Raw genomic sequence first — 18,269 nt, forward strand, 5'->3', positions numbered from 1 at the left:
CAAGTATGTTGGGGGAAGTGACAAATTCACAAGCTGAATCTTCCCCACCCCCTAGACCACGCTGAGACTGCCCAGATGTTGCTCCCAGCCTGCGGGAGAGGGAAGGCAGAGAGGATTTCCGGCCCCCTCCTTGGGCTCCCTAAACAGATGGAACCTCCTCAGGTGGCCTGTGCCAAGGGGCGCGCCGGCGAAGGCCACAGAAAGAGCCCAGCACCTAACTCTCTCGGGCCCAGCGAGAAGCTTTGCACCACCCGCCGATTAATTGTGGGGCTCCAATCTCATCCTCACACTTGCATTCGGAAGGAAGGCGAGAGCTCTCTAGGTGTCTGGGTCCCAGGACGATGAAAGCGAGCTGTTAAAAGGCTTGCGCTGCGAGCGCAGCGGGAGACGCGCTGGGTTGCTGGGCGTGGGAGGCCCGGGACGCCTAGGCCGAGGCCTGAGGGTGTGGGGGCACTCGCCAGCCTGGAGAGTTCTCTTTACTTTTTTTTCCTTCTCTTTGTAGGGCGATTAGCCAATGGCTGCCCTAGCTTTCCAATAGGCCTGGCCACTTTTACACATTTCTGCCTGGGTACAGTGAGCTCGCCAGGGCACCTGGCACAGGGCACTCGGGTAGCAACCCCTGTCCCCCGGGACCCACTCCAGATGCCCAGGCCTTTTCCTACACTATCTCCTCGTCCTCTTGGGCGCTGCCACCGTCTGGGAATTGGGTTTCGTTAACCCAGGGCTTCCCTATCTTGGGAAGGAGGAGTTAGAACTCCTCCGTCTTTCCCCCTCCTCCACCCACCGCCTGCCTGATTTTTTTTAATCTAATCTTTTATTTAAAGTCAACAGAGTAGCGGGAACCCCGGGCTGCTGCCAACAAGATATTTTAGAATAATTCCCCAACCTCTGCCGAGAGTCGCGGGCAGCCTTTAGGAACCTCCTTGTTTTCTACTTCGTGAAGATATAAGCAGCAAGGAGTGGGGGGTTTAAGGGCTCTGCGGACTTGGAGGGGGGCGACTCATTTAAGATGAATGAATTCTAAATATTAAAAATATAACACAAGAGCGTTAATTTGGAGAGACTTGAATCAAACCGAGAGGCGAACCCCCAAGGGGCTCCCGGGCACGAAGTCTTCAGTGTACCCGTCGTGGGAGGAGGTGTGGGGGGACGCAGGTGAATGCGCGGCGTGTGATTTTAGAGAGGGCGGGTCCTGGCCCTTACGGGATGTACCCATAGACTCTGCACACGCACCCACGGAGGAGTCAGGCCGAATACACACCGCACGTCCTTTGCCGGGTCCTTGACACCAGACTGAGCCCCCTGAGCCTCGCCCATCTCCCTCCCCAGCTGGGCGGGGACCACTGTTCTCTACATCCTCAAGGAGCCTCCGACCTGCTAGGACCCAAGACAATTACAGGCTCCCAGCGTTTCGCCGCTCCTGCCTTTCCCCCTTTTCTTAGCCCCCGCCTCTCGCCGACGCCCCCAGATCTCTGGGGCTCGCCCTTCCTGAAAGTAGGCGAGGCCCAAAAGCTGAGGCTGGGGCGAGGAAGGAGGGAGGAGCAAAGCCTGGCGGTGGGGGCGTGCCTCCCCAAGCCCCGCCCCGGGTGCGCGCGCGGTGGCGGCGGTGGCAGAACCCTGCACTGAGAGACAGGTACCGCTTAGGCGCCATGTTGTGAGCGGAAGTCGGGGAGCGCGCGGCGGCTGCTGGCTGCTGTTCTGCTAGGAGCGGGCGCGGGAACCGGCGGCGGGGGGCGGAGCTGTAGTCCCCGCGGCGGAAGGAGGAGAGGAAGAAAGGGGCGAGACCCGGTGCCGGGCAGCGGCGCGAGGCTCTCGCTTGGCGCGCGGGCGTCTCCGACTGGGCGCGCGGTGTGCGAGGGTCGGTGTCTACGCCGAGCCTTCTCCCGGGCAGTCGCTGCTGCTGCTGCCGCCGCCACCGCCACCACCGCCGCCGCTGCCGTGAGGCTCGGGCGGCGACTGAGTGGGGCCGGCCGCGGGGCGGGCGGGGAGGGAGGAGGCGGTGAAGGCGGCGGGCCGGGGGGGAAGATGCCGCTGGCGCAGCTGGCGGACCCGTGGCAGAAGATGGCTGTGGAGAGCCCGTCGGACAGCGCAGAGGTGAGTGCAGCCCGGCGGCCGGGGCCGGCGCGCCCCCTCCCTGCTACCCCGCCGGCTGGCTCTCCTCCCCAGAGCTGGCTACTCGACCCCTTCTTCTGCCGCTCGCGTGTACCCTAACTCCGGGATTCCGGTTCGGGTAGTTGGGATGGGTCTGTTTGCCCTTCTAGTCCAGTCACCATACCCTCCCTCCCTCGCTCGGGGGGCTGTGGTGTGGTGGCGCGTGGGGTATGTAGTGGGTGCTGGGGCTTTGCAAGAAGCCGATTTTAATCAACTTTGCGTGGGGGAAGCGGGAGGCGGAGCGGGGTTTTGTGAAGAGTTGAGAAGTTTGGCCCTGAGGTTGGGGTCTTCCGCGGACCGTGGTAGCTTTCGGAGATGAGTGAGAGATTTAGATTGGGTTCACTGGGGAGCAGAGACTCTTGAGCCCGGCCCGGGAACGGGGTTGCTGCAGTGAAACGAGCGCGCGGGGGCAGGAACCGCCCAGGGCAGAGTTGGCGACCTGTGGGGGTTTCGGGTAAGGGGTGCAGGACTGCCAAGGGTTTTTGCCTCCTCCCGTCTGTCGCAGCCGTTTCTGCTGCTGCAAAGGAGAAAGTGGTAGCCTGAGGTCTTCACCGCCCCCTCCCCCGTTTCTGAGGTCACTGAGCTCGAGGACCCCGTTCCTGCGAGTTTAACTTGAGTTTCCTGACCGTGGAGGTGAGAGGATGATATTCAAGGCTTTCTGGTTTTCCTCGCCCAAGATCTGGTGACCGTCCCTGAGACACCCACCCGAATACCAAAACCCCAGAGATGCCCAAACAGGACAAAATAGCATTTCCCCGGACACACCATACCACCGAGCGTTTCGCCGCCACCCGGGTCCCAGAACCAACTCGGGGTCTGCGAAAATAACCCAGACGACACCCATTCCAGGGCATCCGCGCTCCTCTTCGGAGTGGAAAATGAGTTCCTGATGGTGGCGCGTCTGTGATTCTTCCTTTTTGACTTTTTGCTGTCTTCTATCCCCGTAGCGAACTTTGGGGGATTACAGAATGATAGGCTGCGTGTGTGTAATAGTTACTGTGTGAGTGACCCCATTTCTGGAAAGCATGACTGAAACGTGGGGGCGGAATGGGGCAGGCTCTGATGAGTGGTGTACTTGGCGGCAGCCGCTGCCCTGCCGGCCTCCGCAGTGTGAGCGGTGGATAGGGTTACTGGTTACGTCAGTTAACCCCAAGGCTCAGTTTGATCTGAGATGCGGGACACAATGTTCGGGGAATGGTGGTGGGTAAGGGGAGAGGGATCAGTTCACATCGCTTTTCAATTTTTTCCTAGTCACTTCCACTGTTGTATGAAATGTTTACTTGCTCTGGTCAACGCAAGTACAGTTGTAATAGTGCTTAGGATTGGTACTTGGTATTTTCCGACTTGGATCGCATTTTAAAACCCTAAACCGAATGCTGTTCTTTAATAGAAAAGACATTGATAATATGTTACTTAATCTTTTTTTAAAAAAAGAATTCATGCTTTTAAGACTGGCATAATTATGAGAATTTCATTTAAAATTATGTTAGCCAGACTAATACTTTAAATCTTTTATTAAAAAAAAATCGAATTTAGAATGTTAAATCATTCTTTGAATGGATAGTGTGAAAAATAGTATTCTGGGGCTCTTTTAACCTTTTTTCCCTCAGAAGTGCTTTTCACTAAATAATATATCTAAAAGGTTAATATGTTCTCAAAGTGCTGACCCTGTGGAGAGAAATTTAATTTGCTTTCAGCCTGATTTTTACATGCAAATGTTAACATTTGCAACTCATAATCAGTCCACATTTCTGCTTGGCACATATCATTGTGTAAAAAAACCCACCATCATTTAAAATTCCACCTTATCCTTTTTCTATATATCACACATTTGGACAAGGAAGGCACAAAACTGATATTTCTTTAGGACTTACTCTATGCCAGACACTGCGTTACATGCTATTTCATTTTATCCTTCCTATTACCCAAGAAAGTTGCATTATGGACCCCAGATTAAGAAACAATCTCAGAAGGGCACAAATATTATAAATAGTAAATGGCAGAGCCGTAATTCAAAGCCAGGTGGATATAATTCATGTGCTTTGCTTTATATTAGAGTAGCTGCTTCAAATCCTTTGTGGAAAAATTCATGGTATAAATAAATAAGCCAGTAGTTGGAGGTCATGTATTTTTCAGAAACAATTACAGTACCTATTATAAGTCTCATTTGTTAAAGCCTAGTTATTTCAGTTACTGTCATGGTTTCCAGAGCCTGGCAGGTAGCATTACACAATTTGCCATTTTGAAAGAATTTTCATGATATTCTGGCATAAGTTATGGCAAACAGAGCCAGTGTTGCCTAGATTTATTAAAACTAGATTTTAACAAATAGCCTTTAAATATTTTGTTGCCTTTGGTTGTTCAGCTGTTGCAAGTAAATTGCTTCTAGTAAAAATTTGGAAACATTGAAGCCAGTAAGGAAAAGGTTGGAATTTTCATTCGGAAGTCTCATATTGGACTTAGTATTATGCCTTCTCCTCCCCAGCAAATTCTTAGCAGAGAATAATGTATTTTACCAGACTAAAATTATTTTTTTTAATAGTCATTTACTTGAGTAGATAATCAAAATTTTTCTCTCCAGGCTAAAAGATTTCAGGGTTGTTCTCAACCAACTCTTGAAAGCAGAAACTTTTTTTCTCTGCATCCTCAGCATTTAGCACAGTGCCTGGCATATACATATTATGGACCCAGTAGATGTCTGCTGAATGAATTACGAAGGTCAGGAATATGGTGACTATCACTCTTGTCTCTGTTTTTATTTTAATCTTACATCGAAATATGAACAATTTTAACACACCTGAGTACCTCACCAAAAGTACAGGCAGTTTCTTGATTCCTTTAGAGGGCCTTCCTGCTTCAAAACCTCAAATAGGTCTCATGGTACTCAAAACAAAACAAAAACCCTTGTGGTTAAACTCAAAACATGGGTCAGAACATGATAGGCTAGAATAACGCTGATGTTCAAAGAAGCAAATTTAGGATAATAAAGGAAGTACTATGCTAACAAAGTCAAGGTTGGTACAAGAGTAAAACAAAATAGCTTCCTAAATAGTCCAGGTGAATTCAGAACTCTTTAAGGAATTATTTAAAGATGCTGGGTTTTTAAAAAATACTTGATTGTTTAGGAGATGGATTTTAAAGAGTTGTGGCTATTTTGTTCTACAAATTACTTGCCACTGCCGTCAGGGACAATATTTACTAAGTCATAAGCCTGACCTAAAGTGATACTTTTTTTGGTCAGTTTTAGTAGAGTAAGGATAAATGATACTGAAGCTAAATATGAACAATTTTCAAAAATAAAATTAAAGGTTATTTTTGCTTTATAGAATTGTTGTATAAAAATAGCCACCTTGAATTCCTTTACATAACAACTATCCATAATGCATTGAAAAACAGTAACTAAATATTTAGTTACTAAATAGTTACTTATAAAAATGAGACCCCGTGTGTTAGAAAGCATCTTCAGTGGTTGTGCAGCCATTTTTAACCTCAAAGATTACATTGGCTTCTACAGTATTTCTACTATATCAATATTAGATTTCCTATATTTCAGCTGTAGGGGAAAACATTCTATTAAAGTATGGTCATTGATTTTGCAAAAAAATGTATTAAGTTTCTTTTCCTTTTCCTGTTTCATTTTTACCACCTTTCAGGTTTTTTTCTTTCCCCCAAGTGAAGATCTGAGGAGAGGACAGGTATTGTTACATGTCAACTGTCTAGTAACTGTGACACATTACTGAACACTTCATTGTTTTCAGTGATTATAATATAGGATGTCAGTCTTGGTTAAACTAAAATTTAGGAAAGTTTGCTTTATTTTGGCAGCTTGATCTTACACTAATAGGGTTGATCCAAAATGTGAAACTTCTTCGGTACATTTAAATTTTAAGAGAAAGAGACAAATTTATCTAATTAAAGAAATAAGTATAGGCCGACTTTGCCTTTTCTTTAGTATGTTTCTGGAAATCATAATGAGTATTATCTATTTTACATAAGAAGAGTGGCATAATTGGGATGTGTACTCTTGACCAAGGGTATGACATTTAATAAATTATAGAATGGCCAAAAATATAGCAGATCATTTATCAGAAGTCTGAATTGCAGAAAATTGTTCTAAAGATTTTTTAAAAATTTATCATCCACTAAAAAATTCATACCATTGTGGTCATTGACAAGATTTGCTCTAAAGTTCCATGCTCCGGGACATGTGATCTGCCAGACTGGGAATGATGGGTGACATCAAGTGGCCTGGTTTACCAGTGCAGACCAGATGCTTTAGACCCAGTGGTTCAGATCACAGTATACAACAGTAACATCTTGGTGGTCTTTTCTTGGTAATACATGAGTGTGATAGTGCCTAGGTGTATATGTGTTTTGGTAGATAACAAGTATTCCCTGATTCACATAATAGAAAGACAAAACAAGGAACTATATTTTAAATCTTGGCATTAAATGCCCCCTCCCTTTCAGAGTTGATACAGTTTCCTCTATCATTTATCTGGAACATTATCAGATCTCACATATTCTGGTTTATCAATTTAATACCAAGTAGCATAAAAGCAAAGGTAAAACAACTAAAAATCTAAATTGTTAAGTAAAGTGTGTTAACAAAACTAACACAAATATACTATATACATTTTATAAACAGATTCAGGATAAAATGTATGCATATAGAACATCACTATTATTTAATACATTTGACTTATTTTAAGCAAATACATTAGTTACTAGCAGTTACATTATTTCAATTTTATTTATCTCCTTAAAATTTAGAAGGCATTTTGTGGGATAATTTGGATGTATGGCAAAGTGTTAAAGAACATAGCTTTGGAGTCATAAAGACCTGGGTTTGAGTCCTGGCTCTGCCACTTAATAACTTTGTGATCTTATTCAAGTTTTTTAATGTCTCTATGCTTCAACATCCTAGTCTGTAAACTAGGGATGAAAATAATATCTACCTCATGGGGTTGTGGTGGGAACTAAATGAAGAGTACTTGGTTCAGTACATGGCTTAAGTGTTTAATACGTAATAGTTATAATGAATCATCTCTGAGGAAGTTCTGTGTTTTTTCAGAATTAAGCAGAACAATTAAAAACAATTTGTTTGAGCATCAGCCAGTGTGGCTCAGTCCAGTAAACCAAGATTGCAGTTCGATTCCTGATTCCCGGTCAGGGCACATGCCTAGGTTGTGGGTTTGGTCCCTGGTGGAGGTGCAAACTAGAGGCAACTGAGGATGTGACCTCTCTCTCTCTCTCTCTCTCTCTCTCTCTCTCTCTCTCTCTCTCTCTCTCTCTTCCTCCCCCCTCCCCCCTGTCTAAAATCAAGAAGCATGTCTCAGGTGATGATTAAAAAATAAATTTGTTTGATCTATTTAAACAGAGCTATTATGATAATCCGAGTATAATTGTGTAAGAGTAAGGTGAACAAAAAACTCTTAAATCTTGTCCTTTTTTTGTATTGTTACCCTCTTCAATATTGTTCTTTCTTTTAAAGACTTTACTTATTTATTTTTAGACAGAGGGAAAGGGAGGGAGAAAGAGGGAGAGAAACGTCGATCGGCTGCCTCTCCTACTTGCCAGGACCTGGGACAAACCTGCAATGCAGGCATGTGCCCTGACCGGGAATTGAACCAGTGACCTTTTACTTTGCCAGATGATGCCCAACCATGAGCCACACCGATCAGGCCTCGATATTGTCTTTAAAGAGGGAAAACAGATAAAAAACATTTTGAAGAATATGTTTGGAAGAAGGAAGAAAGGAAAGTATGTTCATATTTCAACATTGCTCAAATTAGAAGGTGTCTTACAATCCATGACATGTCATTAATTAGGAGTAGGCTTTTTCCTTAGTGATACATGAGATAATAGTGTTATCTTACACATGGTGGTGTCTTCTGATTGGTGAAAGGTGGTATATCCTGTCTGTCAACCTCTTGAAGAAAGTGTCCCTGAAGAAGCAGATAAAGTCAATATATAGCGCCAATAACTTATTTTCTAAAACATACCAACAGAAAATATGTGCATGGCTCTTAAATTTTTAAATCAATTTCCTGTTAATTTCATTTTTAGGAGTAAAAATTGATATGTTACACCTACTTCCCCATTACTCCACACACATTTGTTTTGTTTTGTTGAATATGCCATGAGTAACTGGATTGTCCTGTTTAGAAATACAATCCTTTGGATTTGATCTGTTATTTGGTATTTGATACTTAAGGAACTTTAAGTAGTACTTACAATATTTTATTTTTTAAAAGATTTTATTTATTTATGTTTAGAGAGAGGGGAAAGGAGGGAGAAAGAGAGGGAGAGAAACATCAATGTGTGGTTGCCTTTTGCATGCCCCCTACTGGGGATGTGGCCAGCAACCCAGGTGTGTGCCCTAGATTGGGAATTGAACTGGCAACACTTTTATTCACATGCCAGCATTCAGCCACTGAGCCCCACCTGCCAGGGCCAATATTATTAACTGAAAAGTCTCTGGAAATGTTAAAGGCGTATCGGTGACCCAACAACCATCTCTACCCCCCACCCTTTAAAAAGAAACAAAGGAGCGTGGCATAATCAAGTAACTTTGGGAATTGTGGAGTTAAACGAGATTTGACCAATGTCTTTTACTGCATAACTTCTTAGAACTTTTAAGATGAAGTTGTAACCTGATGAATCTGCAAAAAGGATATAGCCCCAGCAGTTGAGATCTGATGTCAGAACCCCTTTTTTCTGAGACAGCTATAAAGTCTCAAAGGACACAAATGCATTGCAGAACACAGTTTTGGAAAGTCCAGTAAGTACAACAACATGATCAAGTATTGCCTGGAAATGAGCTGCTATGTTTACTTGACTGTATCAAAGTTTTTTTCTTTAACTGTCAAAAGTTTTTGTTTCATCTTAAATTGAAATTTTTGTAAATTAAATTGTACAACAGTTTTCCATCTTAACAGTGAACTGAAAATTTTAAATAATGTAAACTTTTAAGTTCAATGTTCTAAAAATTGATGGTCACATTCTACCTTAATATCAAACTAATTGCCCTTGCTAAATGGCCCTTACATTGACTTGCTCTGTAACTTATGCCTAATATTCATAGTTTTTAAAGACTTTCTTTTATCATTTACTACTTTATGCTACTTTCAATCTGCCTGCTTCTCCCATTTTTAAAAAAGATCTTATTTATTTTTAGAGAGAAGGGAAGGGAAGGAGGAAGAGAGGGAGAGAAACATCAGTGTGTGGTTGCCTCTTGCATGCCCCCTACTGGAGGCCTGGCCTGCAATGCAGGCATGTGTCCTAGACTGGGAATTGAACTGGCAACCCTTTGGTTTGTAGCCCACGCTCAATCCACTGAGCCACATCAGCCAGGGCCTGTTCCTTTTTTTTTTTTTTTTTTTAAATTAATTGCTTCTAATTTTCAGTTACTAAAAAACAGATAGCTAGGGTTAATGATATTTTGATGTAGCCATTTTCAACAGATCATAAAAAATGGCCCAATTACTGGTATTACCTAGTTTGCCTATTTACCTTCCTCTCTTGAAAGTGTCAGCTAGGAAGGAATGTGAATGAACTAAAGAACAAGCAGCTAGAAGACCAAAAGCTAGCCTGTTGCCCCACCTGGAGTCAGGTCTCCATGTTGTCTTTTAGGTTGTTTATTGGGGAGGTAGGGGGGGGTTCATGAAATAGTGCTAGTTTCCTAAATATTAGATACCCTACACTTATGTGTAAATCCAGAAATGCTTTTATATTTCCTGTCATTCTTTTTCTTTGTTAATATAAATAGAATCACAGCAATACATAACAAATCAGATTTCCCATATGAACTAATATATCCATGGTGTCTTAACATACCTTAAAAACTAAGTGTATTTTATCCACCATGTAAATTGATTTTTATAATCTGACATGTGGCGATGATCTCATCTTCAAATCTGACCTGGTCATCTAGATTTCTGAGAGCTTGGCCTCTAATCCTTTGGTCCATAAAGCTTGTCATAGGAAACTTGGTTCAGTCATTTGTTATGTGATAGGAGCAGATGTCAAATAATAGCCTGAAGCAAAAGATCATTTTGACATTAATAGATTGACGTGCATCTCAGGTGCAGTGTTTTGGGAGAAACCTTCACTCCAGAAATCTTGTAGGACCTATATCAAAAACCTCAGTTACCAGACTCTTACTTAACTTCTTCACATTTAGAGGCAAAGGTGTCTTCCTGAAAACCATATAAAATAACAGGAAAGATACGCTTAAAATTTTTTTTAAATACTTCTAGATTGGCATTGTTGAGCAGCCACTAGCCACATGTGGCTATTGAGCACCTGAAATGTGGCTAGTGTGGCTGAGAAACTGAATTTTAAATTTATTTTTATTTAATTTAAATTTAAATAGTCGCCTGTGGCTATTGGCTAACACATTGAACAGCATAGTTTTAGGTTACAGGGTTAGTACAAATTGAACCCTTTTTTCCTACACTGGTGTTTTTCAACTCTATCTTCTATTATTTATATATTGAAATTAATAGGCTAAAGCTTTTTCTAAATGGAAAATATATTTTATGTACATTTTCAAATTATGGTTTAACAGTTTTGTTTTGTCTCTCTCTCCTGCCCTGAAGATTTTGATAAGCCCTGCTAGGTGGTACATGCCCCTCAGATCACCATTCTGTACTTTCTACAATTTCACTAGTTTTACAGTGGCGTTTCTCATTCCAATGATAACACCAAAATATGTTGCGTTGTTCACTATACTGTGCTGTATTAACCCTGGAAAGGGGGATTGATAAATCAGAGACTAAGATATACTGAATGCCCTCTCTGAGTAGACACTTTTGTATACCTATTTGAATGAGGTAGACACAATTATTCCCAACTTACTGATGAAGAAACTAAAGCCTACAGGGGTTAAGTTAAGTAACGTGCTCACGGCTGCATAGCTAGTAAGTGGAGGAGGCAGAATTCAGACCTAAGTCTCACAGATTGTGAATTCTGTTGGCTTTCCACTAGACTGCCCTGCTTGAGTTGAGTGATTCAATCTAGATGAAATTTCCTACAGGGGAGAGAAGTTCCAGGTCATTTTCATGAGTAGATATTTTTATGGGAATATATAGGTAGAGTCAGAAAAATAAAATCAGTATTCTCCAAATATAGTGTGGGTTAAATAGGCTTTTGTGAGCTGGCCTGAGAAGCAACATGTGTGACACTTTATGGGAAAATGTTTTGAGATTTCTAAACAGCTGTCTTACAAATGAACATTTGAAACAAAAACTATGGTATTTGGAAAAGGGGGGCTGCCTAGATGTTACTTAACAGCTCTGCATACAGAAGTGCCTAGGTGTGTGCTGAGTAACTGTGCTCTGTTTTTTTGCAGTGTATTAAACCATTACCTCTTTATATTTGCCGCCTCTTTTCAGAAAAATCTATTTGACACTCCCTTAAAGTGGCAGAAAACAGCATCTGGCTCAACCTGAAAAAGTTGCCAATTGTCTTGCTATAGTACAAGAAAAGGAAATTTAAAGAAAAGTTATAAAGTCATTGGTGTTTCGTTTCTTTGAGTTTTTAAACTTAGGTCAAATAACTGTAATTAATCTTTTTAAAAATTGAGATGGTTTACATACCACAAAACTCACCCTTGTAATGTATACAATTCAGTGGTATTTAGTATATTCACAAGGTTGTGCAACCATCACTACTATTTAATTCCACAACATTTTTATCACCCTCAAAATAAATTTCATCCTCATTAACAGTCACTCCCTATTCCTCCTTCCCCCAACCCGTGGCAACCAAAAACCCATATTCTGTCTCTGTAGATTTGCCTATTCTTGACATTTCATATTAATGGGATCATACAATATGTGTCTTTTGTGTCTGACATCATTCATGTAACATGTTTGCAAAGTTTATCCATGTTATAGCATGTATTAATGCTTCCTTTTTATGGCTGAGTAATATTCCATTGTATGGATATACCACATTTGTTTATCCATTCATAAGGTGATGGACATTTAGGTTGTTCCCACTTTTTGACTATTATGAATAATACTGCTATGAACATTCGTATACAAGTTTTTGTGTGATCATATGTTTTCAGTTCTGTTGGGTGTATACCTAGGAATGGAATTGCTTTGTCATGTGGTAAGTATATATTTAACATTTTGAAGAACTGACAAATTGTTTCCAACTTGCTTGTATCATTTTACACTCTTACCAGCAGTATATGAGTGTTACAATTTCTCTACATCCTTACCAACACTTGTTATTGTCCTTTTCATTATAGCCATCCTAGTGCGTGTGAAATGGTATCTCATTATTGCTTATAATTTGCATTTTCTTAGTGGCTATGGATGTTAAGGATCTTTTCATGTGCTTATTGTCTGCTTGTATACGTAACTAACTCTTGAGTTATGTTGCTGATTTGGGGACTTAAATTGAGTTTTGTTCTAATGTTGATATAGAAGATCCTTAACTATGTTATGTTATGTGCATAGTTCTCAGAAAACTTAATTTCAGTCTGTGCTTTTAAAAGATTTCTTCACTTTTAGATGTGATAAATACAAAGCTCTTCCTAGGACACTGGTTTTTCAACCAGGTTAGTAGACCACCATGTTCTATGGAAGTACCTTAGGATACCTCATCACCTGGGACACCCCTTTCCCAGCCAGAGCAGAGTTCCTAAAGGAACACAACAAAGGGTTGAAGGTTAATTATAGAAAATTATAGAAAGAAAACAAAGATTGAGGCAGTAATATACAGGTACATAATATTACTGCACAAAATATATGGTAATACCTTACTGTATATCTTTCTGTACATTTAATATACAGTAATTTATACAGTGAAATATACAGTATTATTTTTCCTACAGTCTCCTCAGTTTTGTTATACTATTTTATAGTTATTTAAAGCAAGAGTACATACATTAATTGAAGGTCAATCAAAACAAAAGAGGTCTAACCCCGGTTGGTGTGGCTTAGTGGATTGAGTGCTGGCCTCAATCCACTAAGGGTTGCCAGTTTGATTCCCAGTCAGGGCACATTCCTGGGTTGCAGGCCAGGTCCCCAGTGTGTGTGTGGGGGGGGGTGCACGAGAGGTAACCACACATTAATGTTTCTTTCCCTCTCTTTCTCCCTCCCTTCCCCTCTCTCTAAGAATAAGTAAATAAAATCTTTTTTAAAAATTTAAAAACCTCCAAAAAAACAAGGTCTGTAATATCTGAAATTAAATACAAGTTAACAGATAATTCTTTTCAAGAACTCATTTCTTTCTAATGGAATATACAGGTGTTTTATTTGAAGAAGTAAAAATGCACAATGAAATCCCTGTTTTCCTCCTTTTCTTCAAGTTCCTGTTAGCTTTTGGTATAATTCAAGAGTGATATCACAATGGATGTTGATAGCAGTAAGGAGGAGAGGGTTACTTAAAGAGATAAATGTCACAGGCAAGTTAACTATAAGATTTCCCTTGGATTATTGAAAAGAAGAGCTCATAAATGAGTTTTAAAGTGATTTTTCTCCCCTGGCTGTTCTGAGAATGTATAGCATAGTACTAGGTGATGATGAATGAAATAGAATTCTTTCCTTTGGAACACTGTAATCTAAAAGTGCTGAGGTAGACAGACAGTTGAAAAACATGAAGCAAACTAAATTAGCCAGGAATGATATAAATAGATGTAATTGGATCTTGAGGGCAAAATTTTGATCTATAATTTTTAGTAATTTCCATAGTGCAATTTTAACCATAATGTAGAAAACTAGAAAATAAAAAATTTTACCCTCAACACCCAATAAAGTTACTTTTCACACATATGCACACACATACAGAGAGAAAGAGAAATAAAGCAAGAACCATCTGGTTCTGCCAAGGTAAAGGAGCCCTACTCCTCCGAGGTCCTCTTTACGACTAAAACACCTTAGACATAACCCAACACACAAGCACAGGAATACCCTAAAAGGTGGAAACAAAAAGGCAGACACCCACAGATTTTGGGACTCAAGCCATGACACAAATAATTCCCTGGGTTTTCTTATTGTCCCATATATCCTGAATTGGCTACTGTAAAAGCCTCTAACCTAAAATCACCAATAGGTACAGACAAAACGGGCCCCAAGAAAAGCCCATTCTCTTTAGCTAGATGACTGGGGGAAGGGTAGCCTAATAATAGTAAACTTTTTTTTTTTACACTATCCACCCTACTATAGCCAGATATCAGCAAACACCTTACTCCAAGGAAGCAAGTGACAGTGCTCAGATTCCTCCACCCAGTAGTGTTAGCTGGGTAAATCAGGGACCAGGTCTCCCATTCCCTGCCTAGCAAAAGCAGACAACACTTTGATTCCCTCTGCTGAGTGGTTTTGGCTGGGTGATAGGGACTTGCTCTTTCGTCATCCCCCTCATCCCACCCCCTGCAGAAGATGGTGCTTTCAGTAGGGTAGTGTCAGCAGGATCCGGCAGTCAGTTGAGCCTTCACCCCAACCTGGAAGCAATGAGACTTATCGAGGTAGTGTAAGGCAGGGCTAGTTTCCACTAAGCCTCCTCCCACCCTGTGCCAATGAGGAGCTGAGCCTCCACCCTCACCCAACATCAACAAAACAGAACAAGATGGTTGGAGGTGAGCTAGTTAACAGTGCTTTCCCCTCCATGACGTCAGTGGGGCCCACTGGGGAGCTGAGCCTCCACTCCCATCCAGCATCTACAAGGTGGAATAAAGTGGTGGATGGCAGGAGCAGTTAGCACTCCATTTCCCCTCTTCCTGCCCCAGTTGTTAGTGGAGCCCTTCAGGGAACTGAGCTTTCCACTCTACCTTACAGCAACAAAGCAATGTGAGTCAGCCCTCTGCTTCCATCCTCCCTATTGTTAGTGGGGTCCATCAGGGAGCTGAGCTTACACCCTACACAGAGGCAATGAGGTGGTGCAGGTCGGTGCCCCACTTTTGCTGGGACCAAGGGTAGAGCTGAACTTGCATCTCACCCATCTGGCAAAAAAGCAGTGTGACTCATTGCTCCACTTTTGCCAGGGTGATGTCGGTGGAGCCCAGCAGGAAGTTGAACATACACATTCACCCTGCCCTCACACTACATCTCAACTGGTAGACAGCCTGCTAAAAAAAGATTAAATAGGATACAGAGTCTTGTAATCTCCAAAATGTCCATTATACAATTGAAGACACTTATACTAAGAACCAGGAAAATACAACACAAATGAGAAAATAGCCAACAGATACCAATCTAACAAGGATTTTAAAGCAGCCACCATAAAAACAGTTCAGTGAATAATCATAAATACATTTAAAACAAATGAAGTATTAGTCTCAGAAAGGAAATAAAAGACATAAAGCAGAAAATGGAAATTTTAGAACTGAAATAAACCTACATGGGATCAACAGAGGAATGGAGATGACAGGAGTTACAAAAATGAAGATAGACCAGTAGAAATTACCCACTCTGAACAACAGAAAAAAATAAATTGAAAAAAATGAAGAGAGCCTTAGGGGTCTGGGGGACATGTCATCAGAGTCTCAGAAAGCAAAATGTGGACCTGAAGAAATAATGGCTGCAATGTTCCCAATTTGGCAAAAGATGCAAGCCTATAGAATCAAGAAACTGACTAAACCCTAGACAATATAAACCCAAAGTACTTCGCACCCAGACACATCAAAATCAAACCTTTGGAAATGAGAGGTTGTTTAATGGGTATAGAGTTTCAATATTACAAGATGAAAAAGTTCTGGAGATTGATTGCACAATGTGAATATTCTTAACATATTGAACTGTGCACTAAAACTGCCTAAGATAAATTTTATGTGTATTTTACTACAATTTTACAATATTTTAAAATCAAACTGGAAGTAAAGAGAAAGAATCTTGAAATCAGTTAGAGAGAAATGAACTATTTCCTTGAGGGGAACAATGATTCAAATGGCAGCAGATCTCACATTAGAAACCATGGAAGCCAGAGGAAATGGCACACTGTTTTTTAAGTGCTGAAGGAAAATAACTGTCAACCCAGAGTTCTATACCCAGTGAAAGATTCTTCAGAAATAAAGGTAGAATCAAAGCAGTCTCAGATGAAGGCAAGCTAAGAGAATTTGTTGGTACCAGACCCTGAAAGACTATAGGTGGTTCTTCAAGCAGAAATGAAATGGTAAAAGGTTCTGGAACATCAAGAATAGAAAGATAAGAATAACATGAATTATATACAGTCTCTTCCCGAAAACAGAAGAAGAGGAAACACTTCACAAATCATTTTATTAGGCTAGTATTACCCTGATCCCCAAACCTGAAGACAGTACAGAAAACTACAGACCAGTATTTCTCAAGATACAGAATGCACAATCCTCAACAAATTATTAACAAAATAAATCCAACAACATATAAAAAACTATACAGTGTGACCAACTAGGTTTTATTCCAAGGATATAAGACTGGTTCAGTGTTCAAAAATAATTATGTGGTCCACCATATGAAAAAGTTGAAGAAAAATCATTATATTAATGCAGAAAATGCATTAAACTAAGTTAAATATTCATGATAAAAACTCAGAAACCTAAGAATAAAAGGGGACCTTTCTCAACTTGATAAAGAAAATTTAATGGGAAAATACAATTAAAAATAAATAAAAACAGAAACAAAAGAATCCACAAATAACATTATACTTAAGAGTGAAAGACCACGTGGCTTCCCCCTTAATATCAGGAGCAAAGCAAGGTGGTCTGTCCACTCTCACCACTTTCAGGACTATGTTGAATAGTTCTGACCAGCATAATAGGCAAGAAAAGGAAATAAAAGGATTTGAAAGAAAGAAATAAAACTGTCCCTATTTGCAAGTGACATGATGGTCTTCTTCAGCAAAGTTGTGATACAAGGCCAGCATATAAGAGTAAATTGGCCCTGGTTGGTGTGGCTCAGTGAATTGAGCGCTGGCCTGCAAACGGAAAAGTTGCCAGTTCAATTCCCAGTCAGGGCACATGTCTGGGTTGCAGGCCTCATCCCAGGTTAGGGGCAAGAGGCAACTGATCTATGATTCTCTTGCACATTGATGTTTCCCTCTCTTTCTCCCTTCCCCTCTCTCTAAATAAATAAACAAAAAAAATTTTTTAAACAGTAAATTGAATCTCTATATACTAGCATTGAATGTGTGGAAACTGAAATGAAAAACAATGCCATTTGAAGTTGCTCAGAACAAACTCACGTACAAATCTAACAAAACTTATGGAATTTGTATGCTGAAAACTAAAAAAAAAGCTGATGAAAGATATCAAAGGTCTACATAAATGGAGAGGTATACCATGTTTATAGATTGGAAGTCTCACCATAGTAAAGATGTCCATTCTCCCCTAATTGTTTTATAGGGTTAACACAAGCTTATTCTAAAAGTTATATGGAAACATAAAGGAACTAAAATATTGAAAACAAGATACAAGTAAAGTGGGAGGAACACTCCACCCAGTTTTAAGACTTACCATATAGCTTCAGTAATCAAAGTTCTCTAGTACTGGTGAAAGGATAAGCACACAGAGTACAGAACTTAGACATAGACCCATACAAGTTTGGCCAACTGATTTTTGTCAAAAGATGCAAAAACAATTCAATGGAGGAAGGATAGATAGCCTTTTTAACAGTGGTGCTTGGAGCAATTACACATCCATAGGTAAAACAGTAAACCTCACGCCTTACATAAAAATGAATTGATGTAGATTGTGGATTTAAATATAAAATGTAAAACAATAAAACTTTTACAATTTAGACAAAGGGGGAAATCTTCAGGTCAGTGAGCTAAGTTTTTAGACCAGACACCAAATGCACAATCCATAAAAGAAAAAAAATAAATTGGACTTCATTAAAATTCACTTCTCTCCATGAAAAAGATCCAATTAAAGGAATGAAAAGACAAGCTACAGATGGGGTGAAAATATTTTCAAACCTATATCTGAGACAGGACTTGTATCTGGATTAACAATTAACAAAGACAAACAGTACAATTGGAAGTTAGACAAAAGAGGTGAACAGACATTTCATCAAAGAGGATATATGGTTAGCAAATAAGCATACGAAAAGATGTTCAACATGGTTAGCTATCAGGGAAATGAGCAAATCACGACAAGATACCACTACACACCTATTAGAACAGCCAGA

At 40.7% G+C, this 18,269-nt stretch overlaps 1 protein-coding gene across 5 annotated transcripts in view; it reads left to right on the plus strand.

Moving 5' to 3' along the window:
- Positions 1–1,659: 1,659 nt before the first annotated feature.
- RPS6KA3 (ribosomal protein S6 kinase A3) overlaps positions 1,660–18,269 on the plus strand; it is a 110,939-nt gene continuing 94,329 nt past the window's right edge. For 2 of the 5 annotated variants that reach the window (XM_053916989.2, XM_053916988.2), the window contains exon 1: positions 1,999–2,094. Coding sequence is in view for 2 of the 5 variants with exons in the window: in XM_053916987.2 (XP_053772962.1) it covers positions 2,026–2,094 (69 nt within the window). In the remaining 3 variants the exon portion in view is untranslated. Of the gene's footprint in view, positions 2,095–8,888; positions 8,936–18,269 lie in introns of those variants that run through there. The other 3 variants (XM_053916987.2, XM_024569960.4, XM_053916986.1) reach the window with 3 other exon arrangements.

The sequence above is a fragment of the Desmodus rotundus genome, chromosome X (assembly GCF_022682495.2).
Source record: "Desmodus rotundus isolate HL8 chromosome X, HLdesRot8A.1, whole genome shotgun sequence".
NCBI classification, from domain to species: domain Eukaryota; kingdom Metazoa; phylum Chordata; class Mammalia; order Chiroptera; family Phyllostomidae; genus Desmodus; species Desmodus rotundus.